Source organism: Salvelinus namaycush, chromosome 17 (assembly GCF_016432855.1).
Source record: "Salvelinus namaycush isolate Seneca chromosome 17, SaNama_1.0, whole genome shotgun sequence".
In the NCBI taxonomy this organism is placed as follows: domain Eukaryota; kingdom Metazoa; phylum Chordata; class Actinopteri; order Salmoniformes; family Salmonidae; genus Salvelinus; species Salvelinus namaycush.
In genome coordinates this window covers 21,141,472-21,165,014 of record NC_052323.1, presented here as the reverse complement: position 1 = coordinate 21,165,014, position 23,543 = coordinate 21,141,472, and the positions used below count along the sequence as shown (strand labels likewise).

Genomic DNA, 23,543 nt, shown 5'->3' with positions numbered 1-23,543 from the left:
TTTGTTAGATATTATTGCATGGTCGGAACTAGAAGCACAAGCATTTCACTACACTCGCATTAACATCTGCTAACCATGTGTATGTAACAAATAAAATTTGATTTGATTTGCAAAATCAATCAGAACCTTATTACAGTGTCTGCCTGCAAGCTGACGTTCTTTACCAGTGTGTGTGTTTAGGCTAACAGCTCCTCCCCCCTCTGAAGCATAGGCTACTGTACTGGCGTTACCATAGGCTACTGTACTGACGTTACCATAGGCTACTGTACTGATGTTACCATAGGCTACTGTACTGACGTTACCATAGGCTACTGTACTGACGTTACCATAGGCTACTGTACTGATGTTACCATAGGCTACTGTACTGACGTTACCATAGGCTACTGTACTGACGTTACCATAGGCTACTGTACTGATGTTACCATAGGCTACTGTACTGACGTTACCATAGGCTACTGTACTGACATTACCATAGGCTACTGTACTGATGTTACCATACTGACGTTACATAGGCTAGTGTACTGTCGTTACAAAGGCTACGGTACTGACGGTACCGTAGGCTACTGTATTGACGTTACCATTCTGACATTGCCAATGGCTACTGTACTTACATTACCATGCTGACTTTACCATAGGCTTCTTTATTGACGTTACCGTAGGCTACTGTAGTAACGTTACCATACTGACATCACCATTTGCTACTGTACTGACATTACCATGCTGACTTTACCATAGGCTACCGTACTGATGGTACCGCTGGCTACCGTACTGACGTTACCATACTGATGTTACCATACTGATATTAGTATACTGACGTTACCATAGGCTACATTACTGACGTTCCCATACTGACATTACCGTAGGTTACTGTACTGACATTAACGTAGGTTACTGTACTGACGTTACCGTAGGTTACTGTACTGACGTTACCGTAGGTTACTGTACTGACGGTACCGTAGGTTAATGTACTGACATTACCGTAGGCTACTGTACTGACGGTACCGTAGGCTACTGTACTGACGGTACCGTAGGCTACTGTACTGACGGTACCGTAGGCTACTGTACTGACGGTACCGTAGGCTACTGTACTGACGGTACCATACTGATATTACCATAGGCTACTGTACTGACGGTATCGTATGCTACCGTACTGACGTTACCATACTGACGTTACCATACTGATATTACCATAGGCTACTGTACTGACAGTATCGTATGCTACTGTACTGACATTACCATACTGACATTACCATAGTCTACTGTACTGACATTACCATAGGCTACTGTTCTGACGTTACCATACTGACATTATGTCACAATATTTTTCAATCCCAATGATGATAACTAAACAATCATTTAAGCTTTGACCAATCCCCGAGATTTGTAAGACCCTGGGTTTAATAATAATTAGGCAAAGATGTTCGATTCCGCAAAATGTTCGTTGTTCTTTATTCAGAGAACGTTCTAAAGTCAACCAAAATGTGAGCAGTCTTTATAACCCCCCCCCCCCCCCCCCCCCCCCCCACACACACACACACACAAACAGTAGGTGGGCTGTATCTTTTTCCACAGTTCACATTCCTCGTTTATCACTATTCTACCAAGCTGGCAGTTCCTTGCCGTTCCTTTCCTCCCTAGATTAGAGGGGCCTTGACAGGGCCTCTTTCCTGTTGTAAGTTTTTCAGAGTTCAAACCAGGTCAGGTCATGTATAGTTCAATTGTCCTCTGTGTTTTCTCAGTCACACATTTCTCACCCTTAACTTGTCTCAACCATACATTATTGGATTATAGTCTAATTATTCTAATACACTTCACATAATCTAATAATTACGTTTCAGGGTGGAATTCTTTAGTCATTACTTTAAACATATAACTTCCCTTATCAATCCAACCTTTGACTAAATATTACACACTGATATGTCAACCTTTATTTGGAATTATAAATATCACACAAAAGCAAACTTAACCAATACATGTATTTACATCATATACTCATCAACGACTGTTCTAGGCCTATATCCAATTATAACTCTTCTTTTTAGGATTTTCATTATCTTCATTAAATAAACAGGGTGTCTAAATATTGAAGATAGTCTCATCCAACATGGACACCTCGTGGTTGAAAGAAACGGAGCCATCTACTAGGCTTGGAGGCATGTAGTTGTCATCCCACTGGTCGGAGCTCGGAATCGGTCCGTACCTCATCATTTGTTGCGTCATCGATCTCTCTAGAGTCCTGGTAATTAAACCTCTCATACACGGAATCAAACAGCAACCACACAACACCAACACACTCATACAGGTGAAAGCAGCTCATAACACGGTAATTATAACATTTTTCCATTTTCCAAACATACTGTCGAACCACCCAGTCAGTGAGGTATCCACCCCAGAGTTCTCCGCTAACTCGTTAGCCAATGGGGTTAAACCGGCCAGGGCCTTGGTCACTGATCCATCTGGAGCTGTATTATTAGGAATAAACGTACAACAATGAACGCCAATCATTCTACATACCCCGCCCTTTTCTGCCAATAACATATCGAGAGCCAGCCTATTTTGCCAGGTCATGAGGGAGGTGGCGGATAATTGGTCAGAGCTCCCCTTCACCGCATCTCTAATTTGTTTCACAAAACGTTGTTGAATATAATATATGTAATTGATCCAATCCACATCGTTACCCAACAGAAGAACGTAATGGTAAAGCCTTCACCTATTTGATTCATAGCGTTGTATTCCTCTGTAACGCCCCTGGGGATGCCAATAGCATCCATCTAGACAGGGCTACTCCCATCCTGGTCAAAACTCCTCCTGTGCCTACTTTAGCCTCCTATAACTGGCCTCTGACTAACTCTTAACTGGTTGGACCAATAACCCCGGGGCGCAAGTACCTAACCACCCTTTTGATAGTGTCTGTCATTTGCGTCCTTTGCTGGTACAAGCCTACCATACATCAGTTATAGGTGTGTCAGGTTTAAGAATTTTCTCCTGTGCTTCCAAACCTAAGTCAGTCACATTAACTATCAGACTTACATCCATTAAAATCCTAAATTCCTGGTGCCTTTCTTGTGTCTATAACACTGGTACTCACCAGGAGTTAAAGTGAACCGAGGTGGGTTGGCCGAGTACTTCAATCTGGCCAACCCAATCCCTGTACAGTTGTCTGCTTTCCTAGGAAATTGTTTGTTTACCTTAAATCCTACATCTTGACCTTCTTTGACTCCTATTCTGTAAGTCACTCATCCTTGATGGTCAGTACTAGATCAGCTGTTATTCTAGAGGTTATATGAGGAGGGTACAGCATGTTAATATTATACTAGATCAGCTGTTATTCTTCAGGTTATATGAGGAGGGTACAGCATGTTAATATTATACTAGATCAGCTGTTATTCTTCAGGTTATATGAGGAGGGTACAGCATGTTAATATTATACTAGATCAGCTGTTATTCTTCAGGTTATATGAGGAGGGTACAGCATGTTAATATTATACTAGATCAGCTGTTATTCTTCAGGTTATATGAGGGTACAGCATGTTAATATTATACTAGATCAGCTGTTATTCTTCAGGTTATATGAGGAGGGTACAGCATGTTAACATTATACTAGATCAGCTGTTATTCTAGAGGTTATATGAGGGTACAGCATGTTAATTTTATACTAGATCAGCTGTTATTCTTCAGGTTATATGAGGGTACAGCATGTTAATATTATACTAGATCAGCTGTTATTCTACAGGTTATATGAGGGTACAGCATGTTAATATTATACTAGATCAGCTGTTATTCTTCAGGTTATATGAGGAGGGTACAGCATGTTAACATTATACTAGATCAGCTGTTATTCTAGAGGTTATATGAGGGTACAGCATGTTAATTTTATACTAGATCAGCTGTTATTCTTCAGGTTATATGAGGGTACAGCATGTTAATATTATACTAGATCAGCTGTTATTCTACAGGTTATATGAGGGTACAGCATGTTAATTTTATACTAGATCAGCTGTTATTCTTCAGGTTATATGAGGGTACAGCATGTTAATATTATACTAGATCAGCTGTTATTCTTCAGGTTATATGAGGAGGGTACAGCATGTTAATATTATACTAGATCAGCTGTTATTCTTCAGGTTATATGAGGAGGGTACAGCATGTTAATATTATACTAGATCAGCTGTTATTCTTCAGGTTATATGAGGGTACAGCATGTTAATATTATACTAGATCAGCTGTTATTCTTCAGGTTATATGAGGGTACAGCATGTTAATATTATACTAGATCAGCTGTTATTCTTCAGGTTATATGAGGAGGGTACAGCATGTTAACATTATACTAGATCAGCTGTTATTCTAGAGGTTATATGAGGGTACAGCATGTTAATTTTATACTAGATCAGCTGTTATTCTTCAGGTTATATGAGGGTACAGCATGTTAATATTATACTAGATCAGCTGTTATTCTTCAGGTTATATGAGGAGGGTACAGCATGTTAATATTATACTAGATCAGCTGTTATTCTTCAGGTTATATGAGGGTACAGCATGTTAATATTATACTAGATCAGCTGTTATTCTTCAGGTTATATGAGGGTACAGCATGTTAATATTATACTAGATCAGCTGTTATTCTTCAGGTTATATGAGGGTACAGCATGTTAATATTATACTAGATCAGCTGTTATTCTTCAGGTTATATGAGGAGGGTACAGCATGTTAATATTATACTAGATCAGCTGTTATTCTACAGGTTATATGAGGAGGGTACAGCATGTTAATATTATACTAGATCAGCTGTTATTCTACAGGTTATATGAGGAGGGTACAGCATGTTAACATTATACTAGATCAGCTGTTATTCTACAGGTTATATGAGGAGGGTACAGCATGTTAATATTATACTAGATCAGCTGTTATTCTTCAGGTTATATGAGGAGGGTACAGCATGTTAATATTATACTAGATCAGCTGTTATTCTAGAGGTTATATGAGGAGGGTACAGCATGTTAATATTATACTAGATCAGCTGTTATTCTACAGGTTATATGAGGAGGGTACAGCATGTTAATATTATACTAGATCAGCTGTTATTCTTCAGGTTAGATGAGGAGGGTACAGCATGTTAACATTATACTAGATCAGCTGTTATTCTACAGGTTATATGAGGAGGGTACAGCATGTTAATATTATACTAGATCAGCTGTTATTCTACAGGTTATATGAGGAGGGTACAGCATGTTTCTACATGCTGATGAGCCCCATTGAGTACCCTACTGCATGTTTTATACAGGATATCAATTACAGCATGTGTGTGTATGTATAGGTTAACCTTACTGGTGTGGTCATGAGCACCAGGGAAGTTAACAGTTTAAATCGAGGTTGACATGTTCTTTGACATGTTGGCTTCTGGAGGTTGTCAACAGGTTGGTTGTGAAAGGTTGCACAGAGGTTATACACTGGTTGTAAATATGTTGCAAGCAGGGCATAGACAGGTAGCAGACATGTACTTCAGACAGACTGTCCAGACATCACAGACCCGTTATCAGTTGACATACATGTACTGTAACAAGTACCATGTTGAAGGACACAGATTAAGGGATTCATCCTACCTTGTCCCCCATCTAGGTAGCTCTCATGTTGCTTGGAAACAGCTTTGAGGTTACATTTTGACTGTATCAATATGAAAAATAATCCTGTTAATGTGTGGATTATTGTAACTATTTTTTGCTGTCCTCATCCCATCTCTCACTACCTTCCATATCCCTCCCTCCACCCCTACCTCTTCCCGACCTGTCCCTACATCCCTCCACCCCTACCTCTTCCCGACCTGTCCCTACATCCCTCCACCCCTACCTCTTCCCGACCTGTCCCTACATCCCTCCACCCCTACCTCTTCCCGACCTGTCCCTACATCCCTCCACCCCTACCTCTTCCCGACCTGTCCCTACATCCCTCCACCCCTACCTCTTCCCGACCTGTCCCTACATCCCTCCACCCCTACCTCTTCCCGACCTGTCCCTCCCTCTCCTCCCTCCCTCCAGCCTGGGTGGGGGCCCTGGCGATGGGCATGATCTTCTTCTGTTCCCCGGTGGTCTCCATGTTCACCGATCACTTCGGCTGCAGGAAGACAGCTGTGGGCGGGGCCACCATGGCCTTCATCGGACTCCTCAGCACCGCCTTCGCAACGTAACAGAAACTTCTGTTCTAGAGCCCTTCTAGAACCCTCCAAACATTCTAGAATCATTAGAACACTCCACACCTTCTATTACTATGACAACCCATCTACTCTAGAACTATTACAACCCATCTACTCTAGAACTATTACAACCCATCTACTCTAGAACTATTACAACCCATCTACTATAGAACTATTACAACCCATCTACTCTAGAACTATTACAACCCATCTACTCTAGAACTATTACAACCCATCTACTCTCGAACTATTACAACCCATCTACTCTAGAACTATTACAACCCATCTACTCTAGAACTATTACAACCCATCTACTCTAGAACTATTACAACCCATCTACTCTAGAACTATTACAACCCATCTACTCTAGAACTATTACAACCCATCTACTCTAGAACTATGACAACCCATCTACTCTAGAACTATTACAACCCATCTACTCTAGAACTATTACAACCCATCTACTCTAGAACTATTACAACCCATCTACTCTAGAGCCCTTCTAGAACCCTTCACAATCTTTATAACAGTCCTTGTATGTTTTGCCACTCCTTTTGCACATCATTTACATGTCCTGCCCTCAGTGACTTGAGCATTACACATTCATGTTAGGGTGTCACAGGCTCTGTTCCAACATTTACACTAACTTACTACTTATAAGGAAGTAAAGTATTGGATATACAGTGCATTCGGAAAGTATTCAGACCTCTTGACTTTTTCCACATTTTGTTATGTTACAGCCTTATTCTAAAATTGATTAAATAGATTTTTTCCCCTTCATCAATCTACACACAATAGCACATAATGACAAAGCAAAAACTGGTTTTTAGAATGTTTTGTAAACGTATTACAAATTAAAAACCGATATCACATTTACATAAGTATTCAGACCCTTTACTCAGTACTTTGTTGAAGCACCTTTGGCAGCAATTACAGCCTCGGCACACCTGTATTTGGGGAGTTTCTCCCATTCTTCTGTGCAGATCCTCTCAAGCTCTGTCAGTGTTGATGGGGAGTGTTGCTACACAGCTATTTTCAGGTCTCTCCAGAGATGTTTGATCGGGTTCAAGTCCGGGCTCTGGCTTGGCCACTCAAGGACAGAGACTTGTCCCGAAGCCACTCCTGCATTGACTTGGCGGTGTGCTTAGGGTCGTTGTCCTGTTGGAAGATGAACCTTCGCCCCAGTCTGAGGTCCTGAGCGCTCTGGAGCAGGTTTTTATCAAGGATCTCTCTGTACTTTGCTCCGTTCATCTTTCCTGTGTTCCTGACTAGTCTCCCAGTCCCTGCCCCTGAAAACATCCCCACAGCATGATGCTGCCACCACCATGCTTTACCATAGGGATGGAGCCAGGTTTCCTCCAGATGTGACGCTTGGCATTCAGGACAAAGAGTTCAATCTTGGTTTCATCAGACCAGAGAATCTTGTTTCTCATGGTCTGAGAGTCCTTTAGGTGCCTTTTGGCAAACTCCAAGCGGGCTGTCATATGCCTTTTACAGAGGAGTGGCTTCAGTCTGGCCACTCTACCATAAAGGCCTGATTGGTGGAGTGCTGCAGAAATGGTTGTCGTTCTGAAAGGTTCTCACATCTCCATAGAGGAACTCTTGAGCTCTGTCAGAGTGACCATCGTGTTCTTGGTCACCTCCATTACCAAGGCCCTTCTGCCCAGATTTCTCAGTTTGGCCGGGCGGCCAGCTCTAGGAAGGGTCTTGGGGGTTCCAAACTTCTTCCATTTAAGACTGATGGAGGCCACTGTGTTCTTGGGGACCTTCAATGTGCAAACATGTTTTGGCACCCTTCCCCAGACCTGTGCCTCGACACAATCCTGTCTTGAACATCATGGCTTCTTGGTTTTTGCCTTGACATGCACTGTCAACTGTGGGACCTTATATAGACAGGTGTGTGCCTTTCCAAATCATGTCCAATTAATTGAATTTACCACAGGTGTACTCCAAGTTTTAGAAACATCTCAAGATTTATCAATGGAAACAGAATGCATATGAGCTCAATTTCTAATCTCATAGCAAAGGGTCTGAATACTTACTTAAATAAGGTATTTACATTTTTTATTTTTAATACATTTGCAAACATTTCTAAAAACCTGTTTTCGCTTTGTCGTTATGGTATTGTGTGTAGATTGAGGAAAACAATTAATTTAATTTATTTTAGAATAAGGCTGTAAATTAACAAAATGTGGAAAATGTCAAGGGGTCTGAATACTTTCCGAATGCACTGTATATTCTAGGTGCTAAATTATGCTAGTGTGGAACATAGCACAGTAGTGAGATCGCCTGCATCTTCACCCGTTAGAATTGACATACATTAGTTTTCCAGTGTTTTATTACCTCTCCCCCCTGCCCAACCAGGTCCCTCAGCCTACGGTATTTCACCTATGGGATCCTGTTTGGCTGTGGCTCATCCTTTGCCTTCCAGCCCTCCCTGGTGATCCTGGGCCACTACTTCCGGCGGCGGCTTGGCCTGGCAAACGGCGTGGTGACGGCGGGCAGCAGCCTGTTCTCCATGGGCCTCCCGGTGCTGCTCACCAAGGTGGTGGAGCCGCTGGGCCTCAGCAGAACCTTCCAGATCCTCAGCCTCTTCATGCTGGTACTGCTGTAATGTGTTCAATGATCATCCATTACACAGCCTGTTTGTTTACATTTTCCTGATTTTGAATGATGTGACTCGTTGAAGTAAACGTCAGATTCGACTTTGAACAACTGTTTATTTTCGTTCTTTTAAACATAACAGGTCCAGGCCCTGCTGGCCCTGATCTTCAGACCCCTGCTGCCCCAGAGAGCTCCAATGGGACCACCAGAACCAGGGGGCCCCGCTGGGTCCACAACCCAGCCAGGAGCCCCTGCCCGGGGAAGCCGCTGGAGCAGTGCCCAGACCCAGGTCCGGAAGGCCTTTAACGTGAAGGTGTTCCACATCGTCACCTACCGGGTGTGGGCGTTCGGGGTGTCTACGGCTGTGCTGGGTTACTTTGTGCCTTACATCCACTTGGTAAGGGCTCGGGGACCATCAATACAATTTCTTCAAGATTTGGCCATGTTCTTGATATTGTGCTGTATTTAGGGTACCGTTTTCTGCTGGCAGAGACACCTACGCTGTGAGTGAAATTATAATGATAGAATTAAAGTCATCTGCAGCACAATTTATGATGTCACTTTTCTTTAACAATTTCCATTTAGAATGTTGCTGTGTGTTGGTTTACAGCCCAGCTGTTTTTGCGAGGGGGAAATAATGTCACCCTGACTGCTTTTAGTGGCAGCTTGATTGGCATCTTATCGTATGTAGGAAAACTAGACTTTCTGACCAAGAGTTCACCAAGCCGACTTTAGAGGAAATCTTGTGTAATATTGTGTTGGGTTACGTTGTGTGTTGGGTTAGGTTACGTTGTGTGTTGTGTTAGGTTACATTGTGTGTTGTGTTAGGTTACGTTGTGTGTTGTTAGGTTACATTGTGTGTTGGGTTAGGTTACGTTGTGTGTTGTGTTAGGTTACGTTGTGTGTTGTTAGGTTACATTGTGTGTTGGGTTAGGTTACGTTGTGTGTTGTGTTAGGTTACGTTGTGTGTTGTTAGGTTACATTGTGTGTTGTGTTAGGTTACATTGTGTGTTGTGTTAGGTTACGTTGTGTGTTGTTAGGTTACGTTGTGTGTTGTTAGGTTACGTTGTGTGTTGTTAGGTTACATTGTGTGTTGTGTTAGGTTACGTTGGGTTAGGTTACGTTGTGTGTTGGGTTAGGTTACGTTGTGTGTTGTGTTAGGTTACGTTGTGTGTTGTTAGGTTACATTGTGTGTTGTGTTAGGTTACATTGTGTGTTGTTAGGTTACGTTGTGTGTTGTTAGGTTACGTTGTGTGTTGTTAGGTTACGTTGTGTGTTGTGTTAGGTTACATTGTGTGTTGTGTTAGGTTACATTGTGTGTTGGGTTAGGTTACGTTGTGTGTTGTTAGGTTACGTTGTGTGTTGTTAGGTTACATTGTGTGTTGTGTTAGGTTACATTGTGTGTTGTGTTAGGTTACGTTGTGTGTTGTTAGGTTACATTGTGTGTTGGGTTAGGTTACGTTGTGTGTTGGGTTAGGTTACGTTGTGTGTTGTTAGGTTACATTGTGTGTTGGGTTAGGTTACGTTGTGTGTTGTTAGGTTACATTGTGTGTTGTGTTAGGTTACATTGTGTGTTGTGTTAGGTTACATTGTGTGTTGTGTTAGGTTACATTGTGTGTTGGGTTAGGTTACGTTGTGTGTTGTTAGGTTACATTGTGTGTTGTGTTAGGTTACATTGTGTGTTGGGTTAGGTTACATTGTGTGTTGGGTTAGGTTACATTGTGTGTTGGGTTAGGTTACATTGTGTGTTGGGTTAGGTTACGTTGTGTGTTGTGTTAGGTTACATTGTGTGTTGTGTTAGGTTACATTGTGTGTTGGGTTAGGTTACGTTGTGTGTTGTGTTAGGTTACGTTGTGTGTTGTTAGGTTACATTGTGTGTTGTGTTAGGTTACATTGTGTGTTGTGTTAGGTTACATTGTGTGTTGTGTTAGGTTACATTGTGTGTTGGGTTAGGTTACGTTGTGTGTTGTTAGGTTACATTGTGTGTTGTGTTAGGTTACATTGTGTGTTGGGTTAGGTTACATTGTGTGTTGGGTTAGGTTACATTGTGTGTTGGGTTAGGTTACATTGTGTGTTGGGTTAGGTTACGTTGTGTGTTGTGTTAGGTTACATTGTGTGTTGTGTTAGGTTACATTGTGTGTTGGGTTAGGTTACGTTGTGTGTTGTGTTAGGTTACATTGTGTGTTGTGTTAGGTTACGTTGTGTGTTGTTAGGTTACATTGTGTGTTGGGTTAGGTCATGTCATATTGTGTTGTGTTGGGTTAGGTTGTGTTGTTAGGTTACATTGTGTGTTGGGTTAGGTTACGTTGTGTGTTGTGTTAGGTTACGTTGTGTGTTGGGTTAGGTTACGTTGTGTGTTGGGTTAGGTTACATTGTGTGTTGTTAGGTTACGTTGTGTGTTGTTAGGTTACGTTGTGTGTTGGGTTAGGTTACATTGTGTGTTGGGTTAGGTTACGTTGTGTGTTGGGTTAGGTTACATTGTGTGCTGAGTTAGGTTACATTGTGTGTTGTGTTAGGTTACATTGTGTGTTGGGTTAGGTTACATTGTGTGTTGGGTTAGGTTACATTGTTGGGTTAGGTCGTGTCATATTGTGTTGTGTTGGGTTAGGTTGTGTTGTTAGGTTACGTTGTGTGTTGGGTTAGGTTACATTGTGTGTTGTGTTAGGTTACGTTGTGTGTTGGGTTAGGTTACATTGTGTGTTGGGTTAGGTTACATTGTGTGTTGGGTTAGGTTGTCAGACAAGACCTACTTATCTAAAATAAGCAGCTAGTGACATTGCTGCATGGTGATGTGAGGAATATCAAGGAGACACCTTGTCACAGCAGTATGTTACGTAAAACATCCCAGAGGGATGAGGAAGGAGGACAGAAGGAGAGTGGGAGGGAGGGACAGAGAGCGAGAGGGAGGGAAGAGAAGGGGTAGATGTGTAGTGTGAAGTTCTGCTACACAAGTCAGATGTTTTAGGCAGCCTCCCCACTGCCTGTTCTGTTTTCTCAGGCCCCAGAGCCAGGCCCAGATGTAAACAAAGCCACCGGCTTTTGTTGTGATCTTTGCTTTAGGTCAGCCCTAAACATGGGTATCCTATGGCCCTTGATGTTATGCTGGTGCCATGTAGTGCAGAATCAAAGCAGAGGAAACACTTCACATGTTTCCTCAGGGAGAGAAGCTTCTGATCAGGAATGGACTTCAGAGGGTTTTGTGTTTTGGATCAGATTCAGGTGTTGGGCGGAGAGGAGAGAAAGGAAATCACTCACCTATAGCTCCGCCCCTTCCTGCTTCACTATTGACAGTTCTTCTGACAGTGGGACGTTGATGAAAAAATGTGTTATTCCATGGAATGGTTATGGAAATTTGGAATGTTATAAGAAGAAAATATCCCTGTTTCTCCGTTGAAATCCCTTCACTTTGAATCCCATTGATGATTCAACATGGGAATAACACACATGAAAGAATCCATGATGACATATCAAGAAATTACTACGCATTTGATGTGTAATTCTGTATTTTCTTTGGCTGCTTCCAACCCCTCAGGGTGTGTATGTATCCAGGGGGCTTGGTTTGGCTGCTTCCAACCCCTCAGGGTGTGTATGTATCCAGGGGGCCTGGTTTGGCTGCTTCCAACCCCTCGGGGTGTGTATGTATCCAGGGGGCCTGGTTTGGCTGCTTCCAACCCCTCAGGGTGTGTATGTATCCAGGGGGCCTGGTTTGGCTGGTTCCAACCCCTCAGGGTGTGTGTGTATCCAGGGGGCTTGGTTTGGCTGCTTCCAACCCCTCAGGGTGTGTATGTATCCAGGGGGCCTGGTTTGGCTGCTTCCAACCCCTCAGGGTGTGTATGTATCCAGGGGGCCTGGTTTGGCTGCTTCCAACCCCTCAGGGTGTGTATGTATCCAGGGGGCTTGGTTTGGCTGCTTCCAACCCCTCGGGGTGTGTATGTATCCAGGGGGCCTGGTTTGGCTGCGTCCAACCCCTCAGGGTGTGTATGTATCCAGGGGGCCTGGTTTGGCTGGTTCCAACCCCTCAGGGTGTGTATGTATCCAGGGGGCCTGGTTTGGCTGGTTCCAACCCCTCAGGGTGTGTGTGTATCCAGGGGGCTTGGTTTGGCTGCTTCCAACCCCTCAGGGTGTGTATGTATCCAGGGGGCTTGGTTTGGCTGCTTCCAACCCCTCAGGGTGTGTATGTATCCAGGGGGCCTGGTTTGGCTGGTTCCAACCCCTCAGGGTGTGTATGTATCCAGGGGGCCTGGTTTGGCTGCTTCCAACCCCTCAGGGTGTGTATGTATCCAGGGGGCCTGGCTTGGCTGCGTCCAACCCCTCAGGGGATGTGTGTATCCAGGGGGCTTGGTTTGAAAGCAGCAATGGACATTTATTTATTATTTATTTCTCCCCAATTTCGTGGTATCCAATTGATGTAGTTACAGTCTTGTCTCATCGCTGCAACTCCCGTACGGACTCGGGAGAGGCGAAGGTCGAGAGCCATGCGTCCTCCGAAACACAACCCAACCAAGCCGCACTGCTTCTTGACACAATGCCCATCCAACCCGGAAGCCAGCTGCACCAATGTGTCGGAGGAAACACCGTACACCGACCGTGTCAGTGTGCACTGCGCCAGGCCCGCCACAGGAGTCGCTAGTGTGCATTGAGACATCCCTGCCGGCCAAACCCTCCCTAACCCGGACGGCGCTGGGCCAATTGTGCGCCGCCCCATGGGCCTCCCGGTCGCGGCCGGCTGCAGAGCCTGGACTCGAACCCAGATTCTCTAGTGGCACAGCCTTAGACAGTGGCGCCACTCGGGAGGCACTAAGCAATGGACATTTTAAAGTATTCCTCTTGTTCTTTTCCACCAGATGAACTTCGTGAAGGAGCAGTTCAAGGAGCCCCAGAAGGAGTGGATCTTGTTGGTGTGTATAGGAGCCTCATCTGGCGTGGGACGCCTCCTCTTCGGGAAAGTAGGAGACCTCATTCCCGGAGCCAAGAAGATCTGGATGCAGGTGAGGTAACCCTCTTCGGCATCCAATTGTCAGCTTAATTGGAACCAATTCAGATGTTTAAATATGGGTAAGCACGTCAGCCACATCCCCTTGTTTTTTTCCCCTGGATGGTGACGGCTACTAAATACTTAAAATCCATGATTATTTCAAATACATACAATACCGTTCAAAAGTTTGGGGTCACTTAGAAATGTCCTTGTTTTTTAAAGAAAACCCCATTTGTTGTACTTTAAAATAATATCAAATTGATCAGAAATACGGTGTACAGTTGTGGCTAAAAGTTTTGAGAATGACACAAATATTAATTTTCACAAAGTCTGCTGCCTCAGTTTGTATGATGGCAATTTGCATATACTCCAGAATGTTATGAAGAGTGATCAGATGAATTGCAATTAATTCCAAAGTCCCTCTTTGCCATGCAAATTAACTGAATCACCAAAAAACATTTCCACTGGATTTCATCCCTGCCACAAAAGGACCAGCTGACATCATGTCAGTGATTCTCTCGTTAACGCAGGTGTGAGTGTTGACGAGGACAAGGCTGGAGATCACTCTGTCATGCTGATTGAGTTCGAATAACAGACTGGAAGCTTCAAAAGGAGGGTGGTGCTTGGAATCATTGTTCTTCCTATGTCAACCATGGTTACCTGGAAGGAAACATGTGCCGTCATCATTGCTTTGCACAAAAAGGGCTTCACAGGCAAGGATATTGCTGGCAGTAAAATTGCACCTAAATCAACCATTTATCGGATCATCAAGAACTTCAAGGAGAGCGGTTCAATTGTTGTGAAGAAGGCTTCAGGGCGCCCAAGAAAGTCCAGCAAGCGCCAAGACGTCTTCTAAAGTTGATTCAGCTGCGGGATCGGGCACCACCAGTACAGAGCTTGCTCAGGAATGGCAGCAGGCAGGTGTGAGTGCATCTGCACGCACAGTGAGGCGAAGACTTTTGGAGGATGGCCTGGTGTCAAGAAGGGCAGCAAAGAAGCCACTTCTCTCCAGGAAAAACATCAGGGACAGACTGATATTCTGCAAAAGGTACAGGGATTGGACTGCTGAGGAATGGGGTAAAGTCATTTTCTCTGAATCCTCTTTCCGATTGTTTGGGGCATCCGGAAAAAAGCTTGTCCGGAGAAGACAAGGTGAGCGCTACCATCAGTCCTGTGTCATGCCAACAGTAAAGCATCCTGAGACCATTCATGTGTGGGGTTGCTTCTCAGCCAAGGGAGTGGGCTCACTCACAATTTTGCCTAAGAACACAACCATGAATAAAGAATGGTACCAACACATCCTCCGAGAGCAACTTCTCCCAACCATCCAGGAACAGTTTGGTGACGAACAATGCCTTTTCCAGCATGATGGAGCACCTTGCCATAAGGCAAAAGTGATAACCAAGTGGCTCGGGGAACAAAACATAGATGTTTTGGGTCCACGGCCAGGAAACTCCCCAGACCTTAATCCCATTGAGAACTTGTGGTCAATCCTCAAGAGGCGGGTGGACAAACAAAAACCCACAAATTTTGACAAACTCCAAGCATTGATTATGCAAGAATGGGCTGCCATCAGTCAGGATGTGGCCCAGAAGTTAATTGACAGCATGCCATGGCAGATTGCAGAGGTCTTGAAAAAGAAGGGTCAACACTGCAAATATTGACTCTTTGCATCAACTTCATGTAATTGTCAATAAAAGCCTTTGACACTTATGAAATGCTTGTAATAATCCTTCAGTGTTCCATAGTAACATCTGACAAAAATATCTAAAGACACTGAAGCAGCAAACTTTGTGAAAATTTGTATTTGTGTCATTCTCAAAACTTTAGGCCACGACTGTAGACATTTGTTAATGTTGTAAATGACTATTGTAGCTGGAAAAGGCAGATTTTTAATGGAATATCTACATAGGTGTACAGAGGTCCATTATCAGCAATCATCACTCCTGTGTTCCAATGGCACGTTGGTTAGATATCCAAGTTTATAATTTTAAAAGGCTAATTGATCATGAGAAACCCCTTTTGCAATTATGTTAGCACAGCTGAAAACTGTTGTCCTGATTTTAAAGAAGCAATACAACTGGCCTTCTTTGGACTAGTTGAGTATCTAGAGCATCAGCATTTGTGGGTTCGATTACAGACTCCAAATGGCCAGAAACAAATAACTTTCTTCTGAAACTCGTCAGTCTATTCTTGCTCTGAGAAAGAAGGCCATTGAATGCGAGAAATTGCTGTGTACTACTCCCTTCACAGAGCAGCGCAAACTGGCTCTAACCAGAATAGAAAGAGGAGTGGGAGGCCCCGGTGCACAACTGACCAAGAGGGCAAGTACATTAGTGTCTAGTTTGAGAAACAGACGCCTCACAAGTCCTCAACTGGCAGCTTCATTAAATACTACCTGCAAAACACCCGTCTCAATGTCAACAGTTAAGAGGCGACTCCGGGATGCTGGCCTTCTGTGTTCTTTTGCCCATCTTAATCTTTTCTTTTTATTGGCAAGTCTGAGATATGGCTTTTTCTTTGCAACTCTGCCTAGAAGGCCAGCATCCCGGATGTCTTGGTTGATTTATTTTGATTTTCTCATGATGTCAAGCAAAGAGGCACTGAGTTTGAAGGTAGGCCTTGAAATACATCCACATGTACACCTCCTATTGACTCAAATGATGTCAATTAGCCTATCAGAAGCTTCTAAAGCTATGACATAATTTTCTGGAATTTTCCAAGCTGTTTAAAGGCACAGTCAACTTTAGTGTATTTAAACTTCTGACCCACTGGAATTGTGATACAGTGAATTATAAGTGAAATAATCTATCTGTTAACAATTGTTGGAAAAATGACTTGTGTCATGCACAAAGTAGATGTCCTAACCGACTTGCCAAAACTATAGTTTATTAACAAGAAATTTGTGGAGTGGTTGAAAAACGAGTTTTAATGACTCCAATCTAAGTGTATGTAAACTTCCCACTTCAACTGTAGATATTCCATAAAAAATCTGCCGTTTCCAGCTACAATAGTCATTTACAACATTAACAATGTCTACACTGTATTTCTGATCATTTTGATATTATTTTAATGGACAAAAAACAAGCATTTCTTTAAAAAACAAGGACATTTCTAAGTGACCCCAATCTTTTGAACGGTAGTGTAAGTAAAGAACTCGCTGCGCTTGATAAAATGTAACTAATTGAAGTGGTTGAAAGTATTTGACATGGATTTGACCCAAGTTGTTTGCCATGTTGGTCAGTTGCTTTGTTGTTTCTGTATGAAGTGAAAGAGTGTATAAGGGAGAAGGTATTAGTCTGGAGAGGTATTGGACAACATTAACCTAAGACTCCTCTCTCCGACATGTTACACAACACCACCCAAAGTAAAATGTACGCCCACACCACTGTACTTCAAGTGACTTTGGAGAAAAGTGTCTGCTAAATGGCATTCATTATTGTGTGTTTATTGTCCCTGCTCTTCTCTCCCCCAGTCGGTGTCGTTCATGGTGCTGGGGCTGATGTCCATGATGATCCCCCAGTGCACTGTGTTCGAGGGGCTGATTGTGGTGTGTGTGTTCCTGGGGCTGTGTGACGGCTGCTTCATCACCATCATGGCTCCTATAGCCTTTGAGCTGGTGGGCCCCATGCAGGCCTCCCAGGCTATAGGATACTTACTGGGACTCATGGCCCTGCCCATGACCGCAGGACCCCCCATCGCTGGTGAGTACTATCGGTTCCTTGGGTTACTAAACACTGACCTCCAAAGATTTTGAATGGCAGGTGATAAAGAGATGGTTTACTTCTATGTGACAGGCAATTGCTGCTGAGTATCACCTCAAAACTTAGGAGTGGAAGCCAACGTGATAAAAAATATGGTTAGTTTCTCTACAGGAACCTATTCCTTCCCATCGAGAAAAGTCAAGTCCCGAGCTAGCATAGTAGTACCATTATATAGTGCCTTTGGAAAGTTTTCAGACCCCTTGACCGTTTCCACATTTTGTTACATTACAGCCTTATTCTAAAATAGATTAAATAAAAAAACATCCTCAGCAATCTACACACAATACCCTACAATGACAAAGCAAAAACAGTTTTTTTAAGGTACCAAAAAATGTCTGCGGCATTGAAGGTCCCCAAGAACACAGTGGCCCCCATCATTCTTAAATGGAAGAAGTTTGAAACCACCAAGACTTCCTAGAGCTGTCCGCCTGGCCAAACTGAGAAATCTGGGCAGAAGGGCCTTGGTAATGGAGGTGACCATGAACACGATGGTCCCACTGACAGAGCTCAAGAGTTCCTCTATGGAGATGTGAGAACCTTTCAGAACGACAACCATTTCTGCAGCACTCCACCAATCAGGCCTTTATGGTAGAGTGGCCAGACTGAAGCCACTCCTCAGTAAAAGGCATATGACAGCCCGCTTGGAGTTTGCCAAAAGGCACCTAAAGACTCTCAGACCATGCGAAACAAGATTCTCTGGTCTGATGAAACCAATATTGAACTCTTTGGCCTGAATGCCAAGCGTCGCTTCTAGAGGAAACCTGGCACCATCCCAACGGTGAAGCATGGTGGTGGCAGCATCATGCTGTGGGGATGTTTTTCAGCAGGAGGGACTGACTGGGAGACTAGTCAGGATAGAGGCAAAGATGAACGGAGCAAAGTACAGAGATATCTTTGATTAAACACCTGCTCCAGAGCGCTCAGGACCTCAGACTGGGGCGAAGGTTCACCTTCCAACAGGACAACGACCCTAAGCACACAGCCAAGACAGCACAGGAGTGGCTTCGGGAAAAGTCTCTGAATGTCCTTGAGTGGCCCTGCCAGAGCCCGGACTTGAACTCGATCGAACATCTCTGGAGAGACCTGAAAATAGCTGTGCAGCGACGCTCCCAATCCAATCTGACAGAGCTTGAGAGGATCTGCAGAGAAGAATGGGAGAAATTCTCCAAACACAGGTGTGTCAAGCTTGTAGCGTCATACCCAAGAAGTCTTGATGCTGTAATAGTTGCCAAAGGTGCTTCAACAAAGTACTGAGTAAAAGGTCTGAATACATATGTAAATATGATATTTCAGTTTTTATATTTTTTATAAAATCCTGTTTTTTCTTTGTCATTATGGGTTATTGTGTGTAGATTGATTAGGGAAAAAAACATTTTTGTCAATTTTAGAATAAGGCTGTAACCTAGCAAAATGTCAAAGGGTCTGAATACTTTCCAAAGGCCCTGTAAGTCCTTTGAGGATAGCCACATTCCATATGGAATTCTAAATGGGGTAGGATTAGAATAATGTATTTTGTGTTTATCATGCCGTTGAGCTGACATGTCTCCTCCATATACATGCGTATATTCACTGCGTTTATGTACGTCATTGGTCTTGGCTCTGAATGTAGCTGGTCTATAGAGTAAATAGAGTGAGTATGCATCCCGAATGGCATCTTATCCCCTTTATAGTGCACTACTTTTCACCAGGGCCCATAGAGCTCTGGTCAAATGTAGTGTACTATATAGGGTGAAATTTGGGATGCACCCTGAGTAAAGTGGCTGAGATCCAGGGCTGGTAATTTGTTTCAGAGGGAGTAGTAGTCTCGGATAGTGGATAGTTTAGCGATGGTTTGTAGACATTATGGCTGCATTTATGGGGCTCTGCTACTCCACTGCCACTCGTCAGGCTCCACTGCCACTCGCCACATTTCTGTTCAGACCACCAGGGTGCTGTTCAGAGTGATGCAATGATTCTGATAGAAATGTATTACATAGAACAAGTATCAGTCATGTTGAATAGGGAGTCATTATATGTCTATCTGCAATATTCAGAATATTTCCTCTGGCTGAAAACACTCCAGAGATCCCAGTGAGAAGGAGGAGGAATCATGCCCCGTCAGTCTGCAGCAGGAGCACCCAGACTGGACATAAGCCTGTCTGCTCGCCTCCCGGCAGACCTGGGTTCAAATAGTATTAGATATATTTTTTTATACTTTGAGCTTTGCTTGAGTCTGCCTTGAGTGCCAGATGTGTGGGGTTTGCAGACTACACTTTAGTAGACTGAATAATTGATTACATCACGCCAGGCAAGCTCAATCAAGCATGGCTAAAGTAATTGAAAGATTCAGAATAATATTTAAACCCAGGTCTGTCTCCCGGCTCGTCCTCCTTCTCAGAGCCTCAGTGTTCTGTATTGACATTGCGTCCTGTGAGGCCTGGCTGAATCTCTCTCTCTCTTTATTTCTTTCTTTTCTTAGTGCCAGATGTTGGAGGAATTATCTGTCATTTTCAGTTCTTGTTTATGGCAGGGCCACTTAGCTAGCTAGCTCCTGACTGAATATTTTGGCCAGTGTTGCCCATCACCCTGGACATACACTAGACACACTTTGCTGAGGAACGTTTTAATAAAATGTACCCCAATTTAGTGGTACGCATGGTTTCTATGGTTACCCTGTAAAAATAATAACGCAAAGACATGCCCCTAGCTGGCGCCTGACTGCTGATGCTGTACCATCTGACAGCCCTCCAGACTAATAAACTATTTCTTATCTTCTTAGACATTTTAAGACCGCTAATTATTAGTTCTGAGCTAGTTGCTGGAATAAAACAGACAAACAGGTAAAACAACTTGAATCACCAAGATAGTGGGTGAATATCAAAGGACATTGGAGCAAAATATCAAAAGCTTCTCCCTTAGATCTTCTCCACCAATTCATTTTGAGAAAGAGGCGTTGAGAGTGGACACGAGGAATCAAGGAAATACAATTGAGATTTGCTCAGTGCTTCTATCTTGAGTAACGAGTAGTGGTTCCATACACTACATCTGAAACCTCTCCCTCCCTTGTCCCCCAGGACTCCTGCATGACTACTGTGGTGATTACAACGTGGCCTTCTACCTGGCAGGGGGCCCTCCCATCGTGGGGGGCATTGTGCTGTTCTTTGTGCCCCTGATACACCGGCGGCAGCAGAGAGCCTTTGAGAACCAGGATGGGGGGCCGGATGACACCAGCACGGATCATATGCTGCCCCCGGCGGCCTGCTCTAACGGAAACATGATTCCTGGGTACACTGACGTGGAGACACACATCTGAGTAGCACTACACAAAGGTATGAGAGGGGACACCACACACACACACACACACACACACACACACACACACACACACACACACACACACACACACACACACACACACACACACACACACACAATTCCTTGATATTTTTCTCTTCCTTCTTCCTTCTCTCAGGGATTCTATTCACCAGCACCTGAGATCTGTCCGTCACTGCACCTCCTCCCTTCCACCTCGCCCCTGAACCCCGGCCCCTGAACCCCGGCCCCTGACCACGGACTACCTGATGATGTACCTCTCAACCTCTGACACAGTTTCTATAGGAAGACCCCTCCTGTCTATAGGAAGCCCTCTCCTCTCTGAACGCCATGAGTTCCTTATAGTGATCACTGTGGTCTAAGGAAAGAGGGGGAGAAGTTTTTTTTGCCCTCTGAAGTAAAGGAGGAACACGTCACTGATCATCCTCCTTGAACGAAGAGAGAGACGATTGGCATTATCATAGGACCTGGGCGTCACACAATCCAAAACAGTGCACTTGTTCCCTGTGTCTTTCAGCTTATTTAAAATGGTTTTAGACTTCAAAATGTGAATTCACACAATAAGTGTGTACCATATAGAGCTGGCCGCCTGAAAACAAATATTTTTTAAACTCTGTACGTCTGGAATCAGAGTATGTAAATGTTTTAATATGCTTCAGTAGGTTTTTAAATGACAGATTATTCAGAAAGATAAATGGTATTAGAGTAATTGAATAGAGTACGTTGTACTTCTCTGTCTGGACCACAAGCATCTCACACTTTATTTAATGTTATGTTCTTTCCGTCTGTAGGTGTTTCATTATATACACTACCGGTCAAAAGTTTTAGAACACCTACCCATTTTTCTTAATTTTTTATTATTTTCTACATTGTAGAATAATAGTGAAGACATCAAAACTATGAAATAACACATATGGAATCATGTCGTAAAGCTGTCATTAACGCAAAGGGTGGCTATTTGAAGAATCTCAAATATAAAATACAGAAGTTTACATACACCTTAGCCAAATACATTTAAATTCAGTTTTTCACAATTCCTAACATTTAATCCGAATAAAAATGCCCTGTTTTAGGTCAGTTAGGATCACCACTTTATTTTAAGATTGTGAAATGTCAGAATAATAGTAGAGAGAATGATTTATTTCAACTTGAAGGTAGGCCTTGAAATACATCCACAGGTACACCTCCAATTGACTGAAATTATGTCAATTAGTCTAACAGAAGCTTCTAAAGCCATTACATCATTTTCTGGAATTATCCAACCTGTTTAAAGGCACAGTCAACTTAGTGTATGTAAAGTTCTGGCCCACTGGAATTGCGATACAGTGAATTATAAGTGAAATAATCCGTCTGTAAACAATTGTTGGAAAAATGACTTGTGTCATGCACAAAGTAGATGTCCTAACCGACTTGCCAAAACTATAGTTTGTTAACAAGAAATTTGTGGTGTGGTTGAAAAATGACTCCAACCTATGTGTATTTAAACTTCCCACTTCAACTGTATATTTTGATTTGTTTAAAACTTTTTGTTGGTTACTACATGATTCCATATGTGTTATTTCATAGTGTTGATGTCTTCACTATTATTTTACAATGTATAAAATAGTAAAAATAAAGAAAAACCCTTGAATGAGTAGGTGTTTGAAAACTTTTGACCGGTAGTGTAGATCTAGGGCATAATATAGGACATTTAAAATATTTCAGTTATTATGATAACTTATTGCAGTTACATTTTGCAAGTTTCAATTAATTTTGTTTCTGATCGATCAAGGAAGAACACATCTGTTTCAATTTTGTATTGTACTATAGGTCTCAATGGTGATTCCCTCTTGGAAAAGCCAGTAAAACGAAGTCACCTCAACCACATACGTACTTATGCAGTTTTTCCATATGTAACCTGTGCCATGGCGGAGCTACGGATAGAGACCAAACGGAACAGATTATTTACCGGCTTCTGACTTTGTAGAGCCTTACATCCATTTTTTTAACAGTCACATTTCTAAGACTTTAAGTCAATCAGATCGTTTTCATACACAAGTGTGGATACTTTAAAGTAAATACACCTCTGAGAAGTTTTGCCAATGTTTTATTTACTCTGCAGATTTTTTTTTATTGTTTTTAAGTTTCTAAATGTTTTTACCATCTGTTTCTTACAATGGCATTTGGATCTTGTTATTCCCATGGGGGTGAATCCTAACATCCATTGGCGTCAATATATGACTAAGTGAAAATTGGAAAGAAAAGAAAAATAACCTTTTAGTCTGCCAGGTTTTTTGCAAACAATCCAAATCTACATGAAGTGCATTGAGCTTAATTTTGAATCTAAAGGTCATAGTTTTTGCTGTGTGTGTTTGGGCATTGGTCCACAGACCAGAGAACGATTTGATATTACATGCATGCACTCATTGGCTAGGTCCACATCAAACTGATGACTCTTTGTTGATGACTTTGCTGCTTCTTATCTTCAGATGACAACATACTGGTTGTTGGGTTCATGTGTCGTCACGGTAATAACCAGATACTGCCTCATGGAGATTCTCACTCTAGTAGAGAAATTCAATAAATTGCAGTTGCTGTTACGTTTCATAAATGTTAAACGGACCACTTACCTACATGAGATGACATTTTACGCACGACAGAAGGGTTGAATATGAGTGTCCCGAATGGCACCCCATTTCCCTATATAGTGCCCTATGGTCAA

The 23,543-nt window shown here is 42.9% G+C and overlaps 1 protein-coding gene across 1 annotated transcript in view; it reads left to right on the top strand.

Annotated features, from left to right (window-relative positions):
• LOC120062422 (monocarboxylate transporter 8-like) overlaps positions 1-21,722 on the top strand; it is a 30,883-nt gene extending 9,161 nt beyond the window's left edge. The window contains exons 2-8 of the mRNA XM_039012392.1: positions 6,033-6,177; positions 8,552-8,789; positions 8,934-9,188; positions 13,636-13,779; positions 17,242-17,470; positions 20,584-20,838; positions 20,982-21,722. Of these exons, the coding sequence (XP_038868320.1) occupies positions 6,033-6,177; positions 8,552-8,789; positions 8,934-9,188; positions 13,636-13,779; positions 17,242-17,470; positions 20,584-20,822 (1,250 nt within the window). The 3' untranslated portion in view covers positions 20,823-20,838; positions 20,982-21,722. The remainder of the gene's footprint in view (positions 1-6,032; positions 6,178-8,551; positions 8,790-8,933; positions 9,189-13,635; positions 13,780-17,241; positions 17,471-20,583; positions 20,839-20,981) is intronic.
• Positions 21,723-23,543: the final 1,821 nt, after the last annotated feature.